The sequence below is a fragment of the Falco biarmicus genome, chromosome 4 (assembly GCF_023638135.1).
Source record: "Falco biarmicus isolate bFalBia1 chromosome 4, bFalBia1.pri, whole genome shotgun sequence".
In the NCBI taxonomy this organism is placed as follows: Eukaryota; Metazoa; Chordata; class Aves; order Falconiformes; family Falconidae; genus Falco; species Falco biarmicus.
This window is the reverse complement of record NC_079291.1, coordinates 83571871-83591956: the sequence shown is the minus strand read 5'-3', so window position 1 is coordinate 83591956 and position 20086 is coordinate 83571871. Positions and strand designations below refer to the sequence as shown.

The 20086-nt window shown below is 46.8% G+C and overlaps 1 protein-coding gene across 4 annotated transcripts in view; it reads right to left on the bottom strand.

Annotated features, from left to right (window-relative positions):
* Positions 1 to 6774: 6774 nt before the first annotated feature.
* SDK1 (sidekick cell adhesion molecule 1) overlaps positions 6775 to 20086 on the bottom strand; it is a 412596-nt gene continuing 399284 nt past the window's right edge. For all 4 annotated transcript variants that reach the window (XM_056336241.1, XM_056336245.1, XM_056336244.1 and 1 more), the window contains 2 exons: positions 19866 to 19995; positions 6775 to 13024 (listed from right to left, as the gene is read on the bottom strand). In XM_056336241.1, coding sequence (XP_056192216.1) covers positions 12752 to 13024; positions 19866 to 19995 — 403 coding nt within the window. In that variant the 3' untranslated portion in view covers positions 6775 to 12751. The remainder of the gene's footprint in view (positions 13025 to 19865; positions 19996 to 20086) is intronic.

The following is a 20086-nucleotide window of genomic DNA, read 5'->3' as shown; positions in this document are numbered from 1 at the left end:
CCAGCTTCACAGTGATTCACACAATCACTGGCTGGCGGTAATCAATTAACCAGTTTAGGGAGGAGGTGCATGCCTGATTCCTGCTTGCCCAGGCTGCTCTGAAGAGCTGAACTCCGGCAGCATGCTGTGGCACGAACCTTAGTCTCCATTTTATGGGGTCTCCCCCTCAAAAGACACCTTGAAGTGGTCACACCCTGGGAGTTATCCCTTGTTGTTGCATCCACAGGCTGGTTCTCCCCCTTGCAGCATCCCATGCCAGAGGGCCATCAAGAACAGTGATGAGAGGCTGGAGGTGCTGGGGCAGCGGCTCGCCAGCTGGGATTAGCTGTATTTCTTCCCCTGCACAAACCCTTTGGTTTCTCAATAAGCTCTGCTAACAGCCATGGCCATTTGGCAGCAGGAAGCGGGTTCGTGGGTCAGTATTTTCTCCTCTCTTCAGACAGAAACTGAGGCAAAGCCAAACTTCAGAGGAGAACAAGGAAAGAACACATGCCAGGAGCCTGCTCGTTTGTCCAAAGCAGTTTTAAGCAGGAGCAATCTACTGATCAAGAGGTGACACTAAGGAGAAAATGGGGTGCAGAGCCCTATTGAACCTTTCAGTGCTCCATCACACAGCTGGGCAGGGGGGACAGTGACACATCACCCTGACCCATTTCACATCAGGAGCACTTCCCGGCAGCGACACGCTCTGCTAACCTCCCCATGACCCTACGGTGACGAAGCGGTGAGCTCCGAGGAGATGCAGGCTGGTGGCGGGGATGTTACCGCGTATGGCTGCTGCCGCTTGGCCCTGCAGCATCCCTGATGGCAGCCACAGCCATGGGGTGCGCGTGTGGCTGGGGAACTTCTGCAAACTCCTTATGCACCAGAGATTTTTTCTCTTTTTTTTGCATGTCTCTTGGAGTGCTGCTGTCTCCCTAGCTCCACAGATTTTGGAATATCATAGCTGGTAAAAAGTCCACCCCGCAGCCAAAATTGCTACTGCAGCTCAGAGCTGCAGGTGGGCAATCCTGAACGTTCATTGTTGCATAATTTTATACAAATTGAATGTATTAAAGTGATGCTTTTATACTTACGCAGCCTTTTGGACCAAATGCAATGGTATTACAGAGAATATTTTTTTAATGTGAGTATCACTGAAACAGCACCCAGGAGGGGTCAAGCAGAGGGGAAGGCTCTCCACATCATCTCTCCTGGCAACATTTCGAGGGTTTTAGCATTGTGGGCAAGCAAACCACACAGCAGCGCTGCAGGTGAGACTGCTGCAGCATCCCAGCAACTTGTCTAAGAGAAAAGGAGAAAGTTGCTCAAGTTTAGGCGACACAGCTCTTGTCTGTCCAAGGCTGATGACTCAAGAAAAACCTCTTGTGGTATGGAAAGGGGGAGCAAAGACTGCTCCCCACCATGCTCGGGCAGCAGATGGGCTAAACCAAGTGAAAAATAGCAGCAGCAGCAGCAGTGAGCTGACATCAATGCTTCTTCTAATTTCACCTGTTTCACAAAATTGTCACTTCTTCTCCCCCCTCTCCCATTTCGGGTAATAACTTGTTTAATAGGAAATGTCTCTGAGAGCTGTTAAACCCCATCGGTAAGAGTCACATCAGCGGCCAGTGACCTCTTCGATGCACTGGGCTGCGGGCATGGTTATATATTAGAAGACAGAGATGGTTTACAGCCCTAGTGATGTCTCTAGGGTTAATTAATGATCTGTACCTGTGGAGGACCCAGAGTGGTCCAAAAGGAGCCTTCTCCTCTGGGTCATGAGCAGAAGTGGCCTCAGCCCCTCTGACATCACCCTTCTAACTGACACCAACACAGTGCCATTGCTTTCCCCATTAATAAGAAAACCCAAGAAGTCTGAAGAAGCTTGCAGAAGCCCTGGGGTTATGCACAATGCTATAAAAAGACTATGTATTCTCATACCCTGGGGAGAGGAGGGGTTACTCAGTGTGACCTCCACTTCCCACCATGGCAGGGTCTCCCGTAGTGGTCCCATGCTTGTCTGCTGGCCACCATGTGGTCTGTTGCACTGTGGTGGCTCCTGGCGTATTTGTTCCTGCCACCCCACCCCAGCAACAATCCTGGCTCAATATTAACTTGCACGCTATCTACTGCTCCTTATCGCAGCAGTGGCAGGGCGCTTGGTTTTCATGCATCAGATGCTTTCCCTGTGTTTGTGTTACTGTCATCAAGGAACAGAGCATCCTTCCACTGCGGTCAGCACCCTGCGCTCCTTGGCGCGGAGAGGGGACAGGTGGCCAAGCAAAGTAGATAGGTGGAGATTGAAAAGCTGATGGTCACCATGGTTAACACAAACAGAAGGGGATTTGAGCTGTGATATTTGGCTGCAGTCACTGGTAGTGTCACAGCTGTAAAAACGGAACAATACATCTTAGAGAAACTGGGGAAACGACGACTGAATTGATGGGGCGTAGATGATGTTATTAAACTTCATGCGGAATTTCAGAGGAGTGGGGCTGACAAACAAAAACAAAAACCCCTTGTGTTTGTAAAAACTCCCAGAGAGACAGGTACACAAACCTATTAAACTACACAGTCCTCCGCAAAGGAGAGGTGATTTTACCACTGTCTGGTCAGTGGAACTGAAGGAGGCCAAAGGGAGAAAAGTCCTGCGTGGATGCTGACCACCAGGTAGAAGACCACCCCCAGGAGACACATGCTTTGCTCCATCTCAGGCTTTTTCTTCAGCTGTTGTACCGTAGACTCAAAGACTTTCCTTTCCTTCACACGCTATGGAAAAAGTCATGTTGTAACACACAACGGTCTTCTAATAGACATAGCAAAATGTCAGCCCGGTTAAAACCAGGCTTTTATTCACCGATTGTCCCATCTTGAACAGTTCTCTTCTTATGTTCCTCTCGTCCCACAAATGGGATCACGAGCTGTTTATTTCTGGCTCTTCATTACAAACCTTGCTCTCAAATGAGCCTTTTGAAAGGACTAAATGGGAAAGCACCAGATGTACGACTTCCTCAAAGAGCTCCAGCAGCCAGGGAATGACCGAGGGCTGGCACCGGTTCCTGCCTGCCTGCTCACCGAGCCCGAAACCACGCAGTGCTTCATGCCTGGGTATTTCTGAGACCTCTGCAGAGCAAAACCACCACATTGCTCCTTTCATCCAGCACCGCTGCTGAATGCTGCTGAAGCGTCGGCAGCTGAAACCCATCTCCCTTTCACTCTTTTATAATTTCTGAGCAAGGATGGAAAATTATAAGCTACAGCCAGTGTTACAGCATAAAGCCAATCACAGAAAGCACGGAGGGAGCAGTGCTGTGCACACTCGGACACCAGCTCCTTCAAGGACAGCCTCTCCTTTGCCTGTCTCGCATTGTACCAGAGAAGAACTGTCTTTTCAGACCTCCCAGCTGGTAGCTCAGGCTCACTTGATGAAGCAGCCAGCACTTTCCAGCAAGTGAAGTGGCACTGCAATATTTGCAATGACCTCAATTTCTGCTGAGCCTCATCCAAATCAGAAGTCAAGCCAGAAGAAAAACCAAAATAATGACATGGCCCTGAAGACATCAGCTTTAAACACATGATGTACAGCCCTTTCTACCATAATCCCCCTACTTCTAAGCCCACCCTATCTCACAAAGACACATGTTAAATAGAGCCCGGCGGGTGCTATTTAGAGTCGGGATCTCTGCTCGGTCAGAGCGGCATCACTGCCCAACGGCAGTTTGGCCCATTGCTCCTGTCCCTGGCATCTGGGCTCTGGTCGTTTTTTCCGGGCACACCCCACGTACGGACCAGGGGCTGTTTGGGTTGTGATTCACACAGCGTCACGGGCTCCCTGTCAGCGGGTGCTGATGCAAACCATCCCAAGCATGCCTGGGCACAGTCCCTCCCAAGAATCCAAGCAGGTAGGGCTGGAGGCTTCTCACTCAACCTCACCGGGAGGATTTTTTTACAGCAACTAAAGTGAGGCATTTGGCCGGTTGGATTAGTCCTTGCTTGTTTCACGAAACAGGTTTCATTAAAAATAACTATCTTCTTCTCGCTTCTTTGATTTCTTCTGTGATGTGGAGACAGCTACAGATCAGTGGAAGTGTCCTCATCGATCACCCTGGATGGTTTTTGCTGGATGGAGGATTGAAATGCTGAATCCTTCCTCTGCCAGCCCTTTCCATGGTGGGGGGTAAAACATTTCCTAATTTCCATCAAGTTACATGAGGTTTAATCCCAGAGGATAGAGTCTCCTGGCAGATTAAGTCATAGTCTCATAAATCAGTCTGGAAATCTGCCCTGCTTCATCCCAAATTTTCCATAGTTCATCTTCTCTGATGACTCTAATTGCCCCGCTCCTTCCTTGCCCCCCACCTCTGGGGTGTTTATCCTAGTCAGATCCTCTTGTACACACATAAAAAATAACCCAAATTTTTTTTTTTAAAAGTTTGTATTTACAAGTTGAGTCTTGTGCTGTCGGAATTAGACTCTAATTAGGTCAGTCATGTTCCCCTGGTAGGGTAAGAATGATAGCGCTGGAAAACAGACAATTTATCGAGATCCAAAAATAACTCATCCTGATGTTTTGTAAGAAAACAGTGTTTTCTTTGCCCTGCACTGAGGACATTTGGAATTGAGGCCACTTGGGCACAGGGATACCAGCCACACAGACTGCAGCTTGGTCCCACAGGCAAAGCCAGTCTGTGCCTCAGTTTCCCCCTACCAAAGGATATTAATCTTGCCCAATTTGACAGGGCTGTGGCAAGGTCACCTGTGTTTGTAAGGCATTTTATCACTCTTGGCACAAGGCCCCAGGCTATATTACACACGCTTTTTTCCCCGGCCTTGCCTTTTAGCCTTATTTGCAGCAGCGTTTGGAGCACACAAAGTGCAAGCATCCGCGTGAGCTCAGACTGCCAGGGCTCAGGGTGAGGAAGGAGCCCATGGCTGTGTGCACTGCTGCTTTGCCAGAACGCCTATCCCAACAGCCCCTGGCAGTTGCACAATGCAGGGAAGTACCTTCGAATGACGCTGCGGACGTTGGTCCCTTCTTCCTCCGAGACACCCTCAGTCGCTGTCACGCACCGACGCTTTGTGCTCGCTCGCTTCCCCGCGGGCGGGTGCAGATTCTCTGATTCTGCAAATGATTTCGCGGGTTTCAGTGCTGCTGAGAGATTTGCCTGGTAAAACCTCACAGAATGGCTCCACGCACCAGACTCAGCTGGTTTAGGATTATCTTAACTCATTAACAAATGGTGATGAATATGCCAATTGCCTACTTAATGAAGGTCTCTACTGGCCTGGGAAGTCAGCAGCCACATCACAGTGGTTTAGAAGCACATGCCCCGCATTTCCAAGGAAACAAGACAGCAAAGCAAAAGGACTCCTCTTCTTGGGGCACAGTAGAAATGAACAAATACATGTGATCAGATAAAGTTCCTTTTGATCTGGTGGGAAATGCCGGTTTGAAATGAAAATAATTGGTGAGGCAAGAGGAGGAGAGAAAAAAACAAAACCCAACAAGAAGAAGCAGGCTTGAAAAAAAAAGAAAATAAAAGGGGCAAGGAGAAAAATAAATAACCCTGCAGCAAAAACACAGAGGGAAGAAGAAGAAACAAATAAGACAAATAAGGAGGAAAAGGGTCAGTAATGAAAGCCCAGATTACTCAATTCAGTCAAACCATTGCTTGTGCTGTTTGGGGCAGGGTGGGAAGCCAATCCGTTTTCGCTGGTATTGTTTAGGCTATAAATGCCGTGGCACATTTCCCATCCACTCCCGTGTTTCTGTCCATACTCCAATCCCAACCACAAAAACATATGTGGAGGAAACATGTCCTGCAAAGAGTAAGGGCTGGAAGTGGGAGGACGATACACTTTGGAGCCGACTGACCTCAAAAAAGCACTTCTGCTTCTTATGGCAATTTTGCAGAATAATGTCTCATTCATGAAATGCTGTGGTGTGAGGATTTTCATCTTCAAAATGGGTACATTGGTACCTCTGGGTTATTACAAGCTACCAGCCGCAGAGGGCTGCCTGTATTTATACAACACTGCATTATTTATAATACCCCTTTCAGAAGTAGGAGAATATGAGTTCTTTCCTTAGCAGTTTGACTTTTTTTTTTTTTTTTAATCTCCTCCCTCTCCCACTTGGAAAACATTGATTTCTCGCCCTCATTTCTCCCACCAGAGCTGTAGCCGACCCGACTGTGTTTAGTTTACTTCTCCGGGCCAGATGCTCAGACGGTGAAAAGCACCAGCCACCACCCTGGAATAACAGAGCTGCCCTGACTGCCACCAGCTGGGATCGGGTCCAGCCTCCCCAGCCCCAGCACATCTGTGGGATGAGGGAACCCATTATGGGATGTGGTAACCCATTAACAGCCGCTACAATGCTGCAGGGGGGGGGAGAAATATTATTTGCAGGAGGATGGAGGCATACAAAATGTTGGCCCCACAGGCTTCCAGGTTTCCATTTCTGAATGGGTTTTGACTCTCCTGTATTAAGGATCTGGAGGAAGTTTATCACTGCAGAATAACGCAATATTTAGGGGCTGGTCAAATTTTGGGTGGAAACTATTTGAGAGTGTCAGTTGAGCTGAAAAGCAGCAGGAGTTATAAGATTTTACAGTCCAGAACTAACAGTGAGGAATTTCAGCCTGGGTTACATTTTCACTGTCCTGAGCTGTTAACTCGTGAGCATGCTGGCAAGACATCCAGAAACTTCTTCAAGCCAAACATAACAGAAAAGGCTGGAAAAGATTTTTTTTTCCCCTCCCCAAAATAAATGTACCGAGGACACACACATTTCAAAAAGGGTTCTTTTAATTAGAAGCAAGTTTGCAAAAGAAGAAGTAACTTTCTCATATAAAATAGTGGTGTGGTGAAGGTGAGGCCAACAAGAGGTGTGGAACAAAAATCCAGGGCAACTCCCCAAGGAGACACTCAATCAAAAGCAATGATCCAATAACCATAGTACACCGAAGGGTAACTCAAACACAGCTGTGTAAGGTGGTCCTACTCCTAAACTGACAGCAGATACCAAACCAGAGGATGGACTCCATCCCAAGAGTGGCAAATTGACCGGCTACAAACTCACCATAATGCCGTGTTTTTGCACCTTTCTGCTACTCAAGAGCTCCCACTGCACCGTGACAGGTCCCAGCACTGCCCGGGAGCACGATGGCATCGGTGGGGGAGCGCTGGTGGCACTTCCCAGGTGCCCCACCAGCAGAACACCACCGTTCCGCGGTAGCAGAAAGGTCTCCTTCCAAGATCTAGAGTATCAGAGATAAATGGGAAAACACTTTGATATCAAGCTCTGCATCGTTCCAGTCTCTATATCCAGCAATTCAAGCCCCAAGAAAGTGCACAGTGATCAAACAGCATCAAAATCATGAATTTCCTGCCAAGTCTGGAGGCTCCAAGGCCGTTTAAAATGGGCAGGTGGGAGCTTTGAGAAGACAAAACTCAGAGTCAGAGCCTGGAAGCCAAGCCGCAGTGGTACCTCACTCCTTGTTCAAACATACCTCACCTTTCCCACGTGTCACACGTGTGCTTATCGGTTGTGGCTCTCTACTACCGGGGGTGGCAAACTTTACACCTTCACAAAGTGCAAGCCAGCTTTATTTGTCTGGGAGGGTTGGGGGTGGAGATGTGGGGGAGAAGCAAAGGAAAACACAAATACAAAGAACTGCAGGGACTTGTCAGGTGGAGCCATTGAAAGCCCACACCCAGCCCAATGTGCTCAGGCTTGGGGTGATGTGCTTCTAGTTCAAGGGTGGCTTTCTGTCAGGTTTCAATGGATACTGTACAACCACATTGTCATGCTGGTGGCTTTGTGTAAATACCACCGCAGCACACCTCCTCCCACGTGACCTCTGGTAATGCCACGATGGTGTAGGGGCTCCACACCTGCTGGCAAAAACCTATAGAAACAACCTAAGATGTGTGATGGAACTAGCAGGAACTCCAGGTTGAATGAAAGTGTTTGCATTACAACCTGCCCATCCAGCAACTGCTCTGCAATGGCTTTTCCTCTCCAAACACAACCCTTCATTGCATGTGTCCTTCTGGCTGCTATGGATAAAGGAGATCACTAAAGATAGGAGGTCTTGGGATCATATCCAGCCTTCCACATCACGGGTCTCTAGGTCTTCAAGATGTCTAGTGGCCCTGCCAAAGGTTTTCTTTCTTGTGGGTATGTTGTGTTTTCAGTTTCCTGATAAATTCCTTTTCTAAAAGGGTTTTTCTGAAACAAGTTGCCCTGCTCATCTGAAAAGAGCAAGGAGAAGACACCAGCGCTCTGTATGTATAAACAGATCTCTCTCCTCCCTTTTTGGAGAGCAGATTGGATAATCTTTGGATGACCCAATGGAGTTCTTGAGGGAAGCAATGACAAGGATAATAAATGTATCCCCATGTCAAGACAGACTTGGATATTTATTCTAAACAATTGCTACAGCAGATTCTGGCAGAGTATAAGCCGGAAAAATGAGATCTTGGCCCATCTGCAAAGCATCACCGGCTTTAACACTCAAAATATGAGGAAAAAAAAAATCCTTTTGGGTAATGGATTAGTTTCTGTTTCTGTACGTTTTTTTTTTTTCTTCTCTCTAGTAATACCAACTGCTTCCAAAAGTGGTACCGCTGCCTGCAGTGTGATTCCTTTAGTAAATGCTGATGAAAGCCTTTGCTCTTGTGCTTTCACTTCTTTCTGCCCTCCCCATGAAGGGGTTCCACAGGGGTGACTCCCGGGGTGGGGAAGAAGAGATTGTCACCGATGGAAGTAGAACAATGCCCTCTCCTGTCCCTCCTCACCGCTGCTGCTTGCACCCGTGCAGCACTGGTCCTGCACCATCATCGGGGCATTAAAAGATGGAATGGAAAACAGCGCACCCAAGGGTGCGGGTGGTGGTGGGGGACACACCATATGTGGTATGGCCTTTTTGGGGGGTAAAATGCTCCACTTAGAGTGGGCTGCAACACTACAGCTCCTTCACTTATGTGCACTCTTGCACGTGATTTATGATAGGGACGACCAGATGTTTGGTCCCATTGGGAGTACTGGGAGCATTTTTGAGAGTGGTGGCTTCTGACATCTCAGCCCTGGGGGATGGGTGGGTGAAGACTTGGGCACTTTTTTCCTGCAGGCAATTGGACATTTCCATGGCTATTGCGTGAAAAACGAGCTCCTATTAAACCATTCCCTGAAATGTCTCCCTTGGTCATTTCATGACGCTGTTTTTATTTTTCAGTAACAGCCACCAAGAGACCTGAGAAACATGGGAAAGTAAATAAATAAATACAAATAAAATATCCTAAGAAGGCATTTTAAATATAAGTCTTCATTTTTCAAGACTGTTCTAAAGAGGATGATGGAAACAGAAGTGGATTTGATGGGTGAAGTTATTGTAACATGACAACTAACATTTAAGAGTCGTATTTCAAGGCTGCGATTCTCAAAGATTACAGCTATGAAATAGAGCTTTCTTGCTAACTGATGGAGTGTTTCCTTCCAGATAGAACAATTTACCTGATATCTGAGGTAAATAAAATCTACCCATTATTCATATTTTACAAGTACAGCATGTTAACAAGAAGGCACAGGCATCATGCGTGTAGCTATACATATCCTGGGCAGCAGAACACAAAACTTATGCTCGTCTTAGGGGTGAGCAGGGCAGTGCACATCCACACTCTGTGATTGCCTAAGTTAAAGCAACCCACGTTTAAGAAAAGCCAGCACCTAAACAAAACATAACTGGGAGTGACAATAGTGTGGACTGGAATGGAAGAGAAATACCTTTGTTTGGATCAACAGGTCCTAAAGGAATCACACCTAACCTGTTATTTCAGTGGCAGTCAGAAGAAAAGGGCCATACAGCCAACTTGGCAGGTCCTCAGCAAGCTCAGGCTTTTTAGTTGAAGGTGGTTCTGAAAAAAAAAGGAATAGTCTCTTCTCCTTGCTTCATACAGATTGTGCTGCTCCCCGTGTTGTCCTTCAGTGGAGCAGTGGCCACGAAGTCCATTTCCTTTATTCCCCATGGTTTTCTTGCTTTTTTGCTCAGTGTGGTATCAGATCAGCCCCAGGGAGCGACTGCACCTTACATCAATTCAGATCCGGCAATATTCAGCAGATAACGGAGCTGCTCGCACTATGCTTTCCTTGGGAGCAAACTCTTCGGTGTTCGATCTACTTTCTACCAATCTACATCCCTAAGCCCTTAGTGGTCCCTGAAAAGCTCCTCCTGTAGCACTACCTCTCATACCTGTTGGGTAAGCGCCATTAAAATCCCATCAGCAACTGCATTGCTATGTCACACGTATATAAAACAAGGTGTTTAAAATACGTAATCTGATGCAGGAAATAACAAAGGAGAAAGAAAACAAGTCAGAAAGTCACGTAGATAATTTTGTCTAAGAAACGAAAAAAATCAGACTGCAAACAAATTTTGGCAGTTCAGTAATTAAAGCAAAGTCCATATGGCTTAAGAGAACAGTCAAAGTGCACAGAAGGCAGTGGGTTTTTTGTTTGCTTTGCATTCCTCTTCACAGTAAGCTCCAGCTCATCCTCTTTGGAGCCCCTTCTCCATCCCACATACATCCGATCCAGGTGCTGAGAGGGGGATGGCTCACAGGGGTTTGGCTCAAGCCTGTGTCTTTGCGTATCCCTTGCCATCTAATGAGCTGTGGATCGTTATCCCAAACTCAAAAGCCCTTAAACACACCCACTAGAGTTTTTTTGGTTTTGAACTTTTTCTTTCTGGAGCCTTTGGAGAGGAACAGCAATCCAGCGCCAAAGCTATCCAGAATCTGTACGCACCAGGAGCAGCAGTGCTCTGAGGCAGTGCCAAAGAGTGACGGCAGTTCGGAGATAATTTGCCCTGTCCAAGAGGCACTGACAGGTGACAGCAAGGCTGAGTTTGCCCTTGGACCTCAACTGCTCAGTTGAGATGCCACCAGGCTACTTCTAACCAGCCCCCATGGACAGGAACAGGCAGCCACCATCATCAGCACCAGGTGGGTTTCAACAGCCTGCCTTGACACCCGCCCTGCCCCCGTGCCACAGCTGTCCCACATCACTCCAGAGAGGACAGGGACAATTCACAACAGTAACAGTGCTCACACCTGCCCTGATGGGAGGTTAGCAAGCAGCAGGACACCAGTTTTCCTGGCTGACCTTCATCCACCTGGGAGGAAATGCCAGATGCTGGAGTGGCAAGAACTTGTCTGCTTCTCAGTTCACCTTTCAAACTCTTGCGGTAAAAAGTCTGGATCCAGGACTGTTGCTAGGTCCAAGGGCTAAACTTGGATTCTTTAACCCCCTGACAACTTCCTTGCTAGTAAACAACTTGCTGCTAAACATGACAGACTCCGGAAAAGGATAGAAAATAAGGAAACAAAAAGGGAGCTATACAAAAGGATGGAAAATAAACTAAAAATCCCCTCTCTTCTTTCCAAAGGCTGTAGCTCCAAGTGCACAAAGCAGACTGTAAACGTGCACAAGGTAATTCATGACCCTAATGCTTGAAAAACCTGGTTAGCTTTATTTGGAGACACTTTGTTACTTCTCCCAGATATGAAGCTGAAGAATCAATAAAAGGCACCTGTGGACACCAAAACTCACCCAGTCTGCGTGACATGTCTTTGTACTAAAAAAATAAAATCAAATCCAGCTACTGTGTGCTTTTTTACAGACCAGTAAGCAGCACTGCAGAGTCTGGGCAAGAAAGGATGTTCAACTTCTATTGACAGGGCACAATAACTTTAATGATCAAAAACCTCATCAATTAGGAGACTCTCTAGCTTGTCACTGCAATCTTAATTGAAAGATCCCTCTAGCTTGCTGGGTTGAGTCCTTTGACTTTTAAAAAATGACCCCTTCGAATGGCACATGCAGTCCACCAGGGAGGATTAGAGCCACACCAAAAATAAACTGACCTTGCGTCTGAATTCTTCCCACTTGCTCCACTCACCACTGCCTACAGTGCTCTTTTGAGCCATCTCCTCTTCCAAAGGCCCTGGAGTTGGAATATTTAAAGAATTCAGCAGGTCCCATTCGAACAAAAAAGAAAAGCAGGTCAGTAATTCAGTATAAATACACCAGTAGTGAGCCTAGAGCAGACAGTGACACATCTGAGCCTACACTTGATCAGCCAGTGCTCCTAATGTGGGGAGCAGCAATGAGAAAAGGAGAGAGGAGGTGTCTGCTTTTCGTGTAAAAAATTATCCCTTTTCTATGTTTTCCTACTTGGCCTTGATGACAGGGAAAAATTAAAAAAGAAAAAAAAAAGTGCAGAGAAAAAGGAAGAAAAAGGACCCTGGGAGGTTTTATGTTTTCTCTTCAAATCACATCACAGAGTCACTCATTGCATCTAGGGAATTCACCTCCTTGTTTGGGAACAGGGGGACAGAAGGAGGGGAGAGAAAGAAAGAGGGAAGAGAAGGGCATGGGAGCTGCTTCCTGAAGCAGTGTTACAAAAAGCGGTTAAAAAACCCCTACTATTCACAAGTGGTTAAAATCATCACTTTTCAGAATTCTTTTTTTTTTTTTTCCTAAAACAAAAGTTTCAGCTAGTTCAGCTCCATCTTTTTTAGAGTTGATTGTCTTCAGAAAAAAAACCCCAAACAACAACCCACCCAGCCTCATCCGTGTTCCCATCTGTTTCTACCCTGATAGAGAAGTTACCCACAGTTCAGCGCCCCGGTCACGCACACACAGTCACTGTGCCGGGTCCCCCTGCGTGCCGCCGGTGGCTCGGCTGTATCCTCCAGCCCCGGCTCAAACAAAGGAGGAGAACCCTGTCACTGGAGTCCGAGAGCCGGGCGCGGGCTGTCCCGTTGGGGTGTACACCCCTCCTGAGCTCTGTGTCGTGATGACAGTCTGGAAATAGGGTTCTGCCTCGCTGGCGGCACACTCCTCGTATCTGTAGGATGCTGGGTGCTTCACGCCTTTCTGCTGCCGCTTCCATGAGTTGTAGTACGTAGGGTCGCTCATGTAATGGTTCACAAAGGAGTGCTTTGGCAACTCGTCTTCATAATCCGAGTCAGTGGCCTGGAGCATCAGGAGAGAAAAAAAAATAAAATAAAATATTCAGCCATTAGCCTCTATGATCTAGCCTGTTCCACTCTAGAAGAAATTAGATAAGTTGAACATCACCAGCTGACAAAAGCTGTAATTTTAGGGTAGGACGGGTTGTTGTCCAAGTGCAATACGTGCTGGGCTGTATTTGGTTTTGCTGCTAGAGTGAGAGTCCCCTGATGGATGCTGGTGATAAAGAGATGCAGAGAAATCCCTTCTAATTCACTGCAGAACACTGCAGCGGGAGCCAGGAGTTCCTCCTTGACACAAGATGCAGGGAAATATAGAGATGTCATAGGGAACCCAGCAGCTTTCAATCAAGTAATCAAAAAGATTGCAATTAAACTTGAGAATCGCTATTTTCTGATGCAAGGGCAGACAGAATGCCTTCCGTGCAAACGCACCCCAGTTAGCCAGACGTGCTTGTTTGTGCTGGTCACACCAGGCCACCGGCACACCGTTCTGGATTTGGCTTCCAAACCTTGTGACATATTGAAAAAAAGTTATATCACTGAAAAGAAATTAAGCAAAATCACGTGGTGGTTTTTTTTTTTTTTTTTTTTTTCCAGGCAAACAGCTCTATCTGTATGTTCCAGCTGGTTACTGGTGGTACAACAAGACACGCAACCAGCGGTGACAGAAGAAGGAGAATGTGAAATCTGGAAAAGGAGAACAGCCAGGCAGGGGGTGGCTTTCTCGGGATGGCTCAGGCACAGCCACGTGTTCAGAGTGGTTCATACCCCTGAAACATTTATGCATGGTGGCTGGATGGCTTCAAAGCTCCTATCAACATCGAGCGGGAGCTTTATTGAGATGTAACCAGATCAGGTTTGTGCATCTGCCCCTTCTCTGAAGCACTGCTGCTGCAATACAGCTGGTGGAATCACAGAGGGCTCGTACATCTCCTCCGAGTACAGAGACCACGGCACAGCCTTGGCCGCAGTACCTAAGCACACATTTTCCTTCTGTTCTCACTAATGTTCCCACCAATAACAGCCACATCCCATACAGCGCACAAACATCTACCCAGTTATTTCCATGTCTCATGGCTTCTCTCAAAATCTCTGCTTCAAGCATGCAAAATTCCTCTCCCCCCTCCCCCCTCACAATAATCTGCATAGCCCGTTCTAAAGGCAATTAAATATCAAAGTAGTAGCTGCCTAAGACATACAAGAGAGAGACGGGTAAGTGCAGCTCGTAACTGTTAGTTGCCGCAATTAGTTTCAAAAGGTTGGTATCGTTCTGATCTATGACACCACACAGCAAACACACATCCTTCTTGATCCTGCCTGCCACACAACCAGTCTCTCCCTCCTCTAAAGCTCCTTTTTAATGGTCTCTGAAGAACAATCCTCAAATGCCTTGCAAACCATCGTTTGAAAAGGGCACAGCATCCATCATCCCACTTCTTTGCTTAGATAGCTGCTTCGATGCTATTTCGTGCCCATTTTCCAGCACAGAGGGTGATGGACAGAGCTGAGAAATTTTTCTCAGAGTTTTTCAAAAGTCTGAGCAAAGCAGCTCTTTACAGCTTTGCAGAATTTTCCTTCCGCTGTTACCCTATGCTTTGGCTCTTTCGGAATTACGTACTGTTTGGTTATTTTAAGAAGGCAAAGCATCAGGTGCCTTGACATGTAATTGCTATTACAACAAAACCCTACCAGCATTTAATAATTACTCCAGAAGGAACTCAGCAAGCCTATCTCCTAGAAAAACTCTCTTTTGCAGCAGCTGCCAGCCTCGGGAACCCAACCCCCAACTCCCCCCCAAAGACCTGCCTGAACAGGTGGTTTTTGCGGCATGCCTGGAATATCCCCAGATTTGGGCTGCTTGACAGCCAGTGGGTGCCGAAAGCAGCTCCAGAGCCTTGGCACCATGTGGGGAGCATCCTGCCAGTGCCACCCCCTCTGTTTTTGCAAGGGGCTCCAGCCAGAGTGCCTCTGCTGACTGCAGATATGGCAGCATGGCCAGGTACGGCAGCAACAGCTCCAGCAGGCTGGTCCTTGGCTGCAGACACAACCAACTTCACCTGCAGACCAAAAGAACCTCAAATCCTGGTCTCCTTCATTCTTACCAAGAAATAAATTGTTGCACTTTGCCTAAACCCACATCTCCGAAGATTATGCTGCAGCTCCATAGTCTAACGTTAAGGTAACAAGTCCCTGGGAAGCTGGGGGATGATGTGGGCATCCAGAATAAAAGTCTCTGCATTCTGAGCAGATGCAAGTGGTTATGGATTACTCACCAGAAGCAGGACCTGAAGGTGTGAACTCCTCTAGCTGTCAGGGATATATTCCCTTCATCAAAGGCACAACACTGCCACTGCCTTTCCCACGTCTTCTGACTCCTTCCCCAATCCACCATCACTCTTACTGACTCGGACATGCTTAGCCACCCCCCAAAGAAACAATTCCCTGCTGGAAAGATGGATCACAGCTGAGTTGAGGTGTCATAAGCATATGGAGAAAAAACTTCACAACCTTCTAGTGGCTCCTTACTGGTATACCTGATGTTCCCACAGACACACAGCAACATAAAGACAACTGAAAGGCTGGAAGCTCAAAGCAGAAATGCTGAGAAGAAGCTGTAACCAGAAGACTGACACATGATTTGATGGGTATTGTAACACTGATGGAGCCACTTGATTTCTGACCATCCCTAGCAGAAAAATCCTCACCCACAAAACTAATATAATTACTGTACCTAAGCCAAGTTCTTTCGAGATTGCCAGAAGTCAACATAATAAAGAGGAGAAATACCAGAAGCATTATTGGATGGGCTGCTGCCACTTGAAATAGTGTCACTTGGACTTGCCATGAACACAACAAGGGAATTTAAAACAGTAGCACCTGCTGATAATCTGTCTACCAATTAGTCCATTATACCAGCTGAAAAAACCACTAATTTGTTGTAAATAAGGCCAGGGTCTTTCAGAAGCAACTTTCATGAAATGCATATAGCTGCACGAGCTTCAGCCTTTCCCCATCATTAGCACTGACGCTGGAAAGGATAACCTGCTTATTAGAATCAATACAACGCGTTTTCTTTGTGCTCCCTTCAGAACAGGCAGGAACTGACTATTCTGTTCATGTTACTCAAGTATCTGCTAAAGTCTGCTCTGAGCAAGGTACTAATAACTGCCCTTCCCAGGAAGGAATTCTCTAAATTGCCATCCCATACCCCCCTCTGCTCCGGTGAAAATCAAGAAGCAAGATAAACCTGTTTTGCATGACAATCCAGACGGCTTATTCTAGAGGATTACTTTTTTTAGTGTTTTTTTTAAACTACTGAGCAAACAGAAATGCTACGGGGCTTTTTGCTTTGTTTTTGGTTTTCTCCCTTCTGTGCAACTGTGGCTTTGTTACCTTGGAAACCTCCATAGGCTGGAGTGTGATTGGGTGTGCGGTGACATTACAGACTGTCAACCAAAGGTGCATGGATGCCTATGAAACAACAAATACGGAAAATGAGGGGCTATTTACGTGTTTTATTGACAGTATGAAACACGCAAGCGCTGTTCAGAGGCAAGTCAGCGACCAGAGTTAGCTAGCTTAGTCAATGAGGAAACTGAAAATAGTTCCAATTATATATATATATATTATATAGTGATTGCATAAGAAACATCCTTATAAGATTATTTTTAAAAATATAGGTGGCAGCAGTTTCTTTTGGTTGACATGACATTAATACGCTGTAAAAGAGACAAGGTAGGATGCAAGAGGATTTCTCCAGACACAGGAAACCTTGCTTACTTAATGTCATCTGCAGCTGGTTTCCACATGGTGCCCAACCTGTCAAAATCACTGGAGAACTTTATCGGAAAATAGTTAAACCATATTCCCTATTAAGTGTTAAGTGGAAATTTAGAATATCTTCCTACAGAGCTGAGAAGGCAAAAGTCAGCTAGACTGCAGAGAGCAGCTGGGCAAGACCCCAGCGTTGCCAGGATTCAGCACTGACTGATAACGCGCACAATCTGTGAGGATATTATCTCCTGAAAACAGTTTTTGGGAGACCACAAGGACATGTGAGAACAAACAAACAAACAAACACACACCACCCTCCCCTCCCCTCCTGTAAAACTGCTCTTCCATGGCTGGATGACACTGCAGATACATCACCACATTTCTGTACAGGGCAAACACCAAATTTCTTCAGATTATCGGTCCAGAGCCTCGTCCACTTGACTCATTATCTAAAAGCCTATTATTATTAATCATTTAGAAATTACACTCTTTGCATACCTTCCTCCATACCTGCCAATTAAACTACTTTAACCTCATTAACAGTATTGGTGCTTGGCTTTCATGACATGGAGTAAGTTAACCACTTGATTTATGAATATTAAGAGCACTGCTTGGTCTGCTTGATTTCCTTTGCTTCTCTCTCGCTATCCTCATCAGGAGGGATCTCGGAGGAAGGCTCCGCGGCAGCTCTAAGTGCAGTCAGGCAGCCCCAGAGTTTCTCACCGACTTCTTCATGTTCAGTAAACCCCATGAGACCTGAAGCCAGTGAGCTTCCTTCTTTTCCGTACAAAATCTTGACACCTCAGGCAACAGAGCTGAGACTAAGCAGCAACGAGATGACAGGCGAGTGGAAAGCCAAAGCACAGGTTTTGGCCTTGCCTGCCCTTAATGTGCATCGGATTAAGTGGAATTTGAGATCCACACAAAGATGTGTTAGAGGAGAACAGCACCAGGACCCCCTTTCCTGCAGAGGACCAAACCTGTGTAGAGCGCTTATATAAAAAGATGGTTTTAACTCTTCATATAACAGGAAACGTTCCTGCCTGCTGAGAGAGATGGAAATTCTGAAATTCTCAGAAAACAGCGCTTGCCTGTTAAGATCTCCTTTGAGAACAGAAACGAAAAGAACAGAAAAGACAAACAGGAAGAGCTAATAGGTACAGGAATACTTGAAAAGAGAGTGGTCAAAGATCTATATCCCCTTCTGCCCCAACCCACCCTCACCTCCCGTCTGTACCAGCCAATGTAAACAGCATTTTCAGGCTGATCAAAAAGCAGCATCTCCTATCGCTACCTCTACTGGGAGCATATTAACATTTCATGCCTAAAAGCACTCCCCACTACAAAAAAAACAAACCAAAAAACCCCCAAACCCAAGCATCAAAGACATTATACAGACGGGCTGTATGTCTACGGCCCAAGGAAAAACAGGAGGCATATTTTGTTCACATACTCACATGCATACAGAGATTCACAAAAACTCATATTTTGTTCACATACTCACATGCATTCAGAGATTCACAGAAACGCTAGAATCTCAGTTGAGACCTTCAGGCTCAACTGCGATCCACAGTAAATAAATAATATTAATAATAGCCCAAGAAAAGAGACAAACCCCACTTTCTTCTATATGCTGTACAGGGAGTGCATATAGAAGGCAGTAATGACACCCTGCGAGTAGACTTTTGTGCATTACCGGGAAATACCACACAGGGCATTGAAATTAATGTCAAAAGGTGCCAGTGCTAAATTCATGATCATGCTCAGCAAACTGTTTTAATGACAGGTTTAATGCTGGGTTGTTACGGTGACACGACCAAAGCACTATGGGTTTCATCTGGAGGGTAACACTTGCGCGTTGCACAGCCAGCAGCTTCAGCTACACCCAGGAAAGCTGCCCGCACGCCGGCTTGGCCACAGGGCAGCACCAAGCAGCAGGCTGTCGGTGGTAATTAGCAGGAGGTGAGAGCTAGGTAGCCAGGAAAAGCAGCTGTAGCTGCAGGTGCAGAAAAGCTACAGATGAAAACTGTCATCTTCTTTCACTACTTGCTGCTTTTGATTTATTCTTGCTAGAAGGGTCGGGTTCCGAGTGGTTTGGCCCACTGCTCGCTTCTTGTGCTGTCAGTTCGGATTCATCAGGAGCTCAGCTGATGACACACGATTTTAGAGACAGATTTACCTTTCTGGATATTCCTTGAAGTCTGCCTGTTCACCCCTGGCCACTGTTGGACTTTTACAGACCGCAAGCACTTTCTTTCTTCTTAAAGGGGATATAAGACCCGAGATGGAGCGCTGCCAGAAGGATCATGCCAGCACGCACCCTCTTTCCTTGGAGAACATAGGCTAAAGGCAACCAGAGCAGAAGACTCCTCTTGAGTTGGACTAAGGCTGCAGGCTGGGGTGTTCAGAAACCCAAATGCTGGTCCCTCATGGCCATGGCCGTGTGGTCCCTGCCATTACTCCTTCCCCACTCACTCGCTCAGTAACAGAGGCAGCAGTTATCACCACTCCAGACCGGTCTTCCAGATTTTGGTGTATGCTGTAGCTGTCTAAAAAGGGCACTGTGAAAACTTCAAGCCACACGCCGTGCTTCAGTCAATGCAACAACCCAAAGCGTGTCCCACCATCAACCTCATCCAGGCAGTAGCTGCTGCCAGCTGGTTATTTCGCAGCACAGGGATGTTTTCCCAAAATTGCTCCAAGTTTGCAGCCCACAGGCAGAACGGAACGTGCAGCCCCTTCCAGAGAGGTCAGCACACACTGCCTGGCTGATTGCACTTGTGTTTCTAGGTAACACTACAAAACCTGTGAATATCTGCCAAGGTCAGGTCTGGAATCTGCCCTGGCTGGGTCCTGCTTGTCATTCTTTCCTTTGACACTTTAATTTTAAGATGTCATGCAAACAGCCTGGCGAACTGAACGTTTTGAAGTCCCCAAGGCAGACAAACAGTGACAACAGTCTAACACAGGTATGGGACTGGGACTTCAAAGGCTTGCCAGGATTCAGTGGGGAAACGAACGTCTGCAGTGACTGGGCAACATCTGAAAAGGCAAAGGGAAGCCCTTACCTCCGACTCTGACACTTCTAAGGGCTTCTCGTTCAGGCCCAGGCTCTCGGTCAGCACAGCTCCGTTGTACTTGTTGCAGATATCCTCATCAGAGTAGTGCAGCCCCCCCGGGCTTGGGCGAGGAGGAGACCTAGGGAACATAAAGGGTGAGTGTATTGAGTGTTGTCATTTCTCTGAATGCTTAGACACCCAAAGCAGACCCTGGGCAGTGGCTTGGGCCT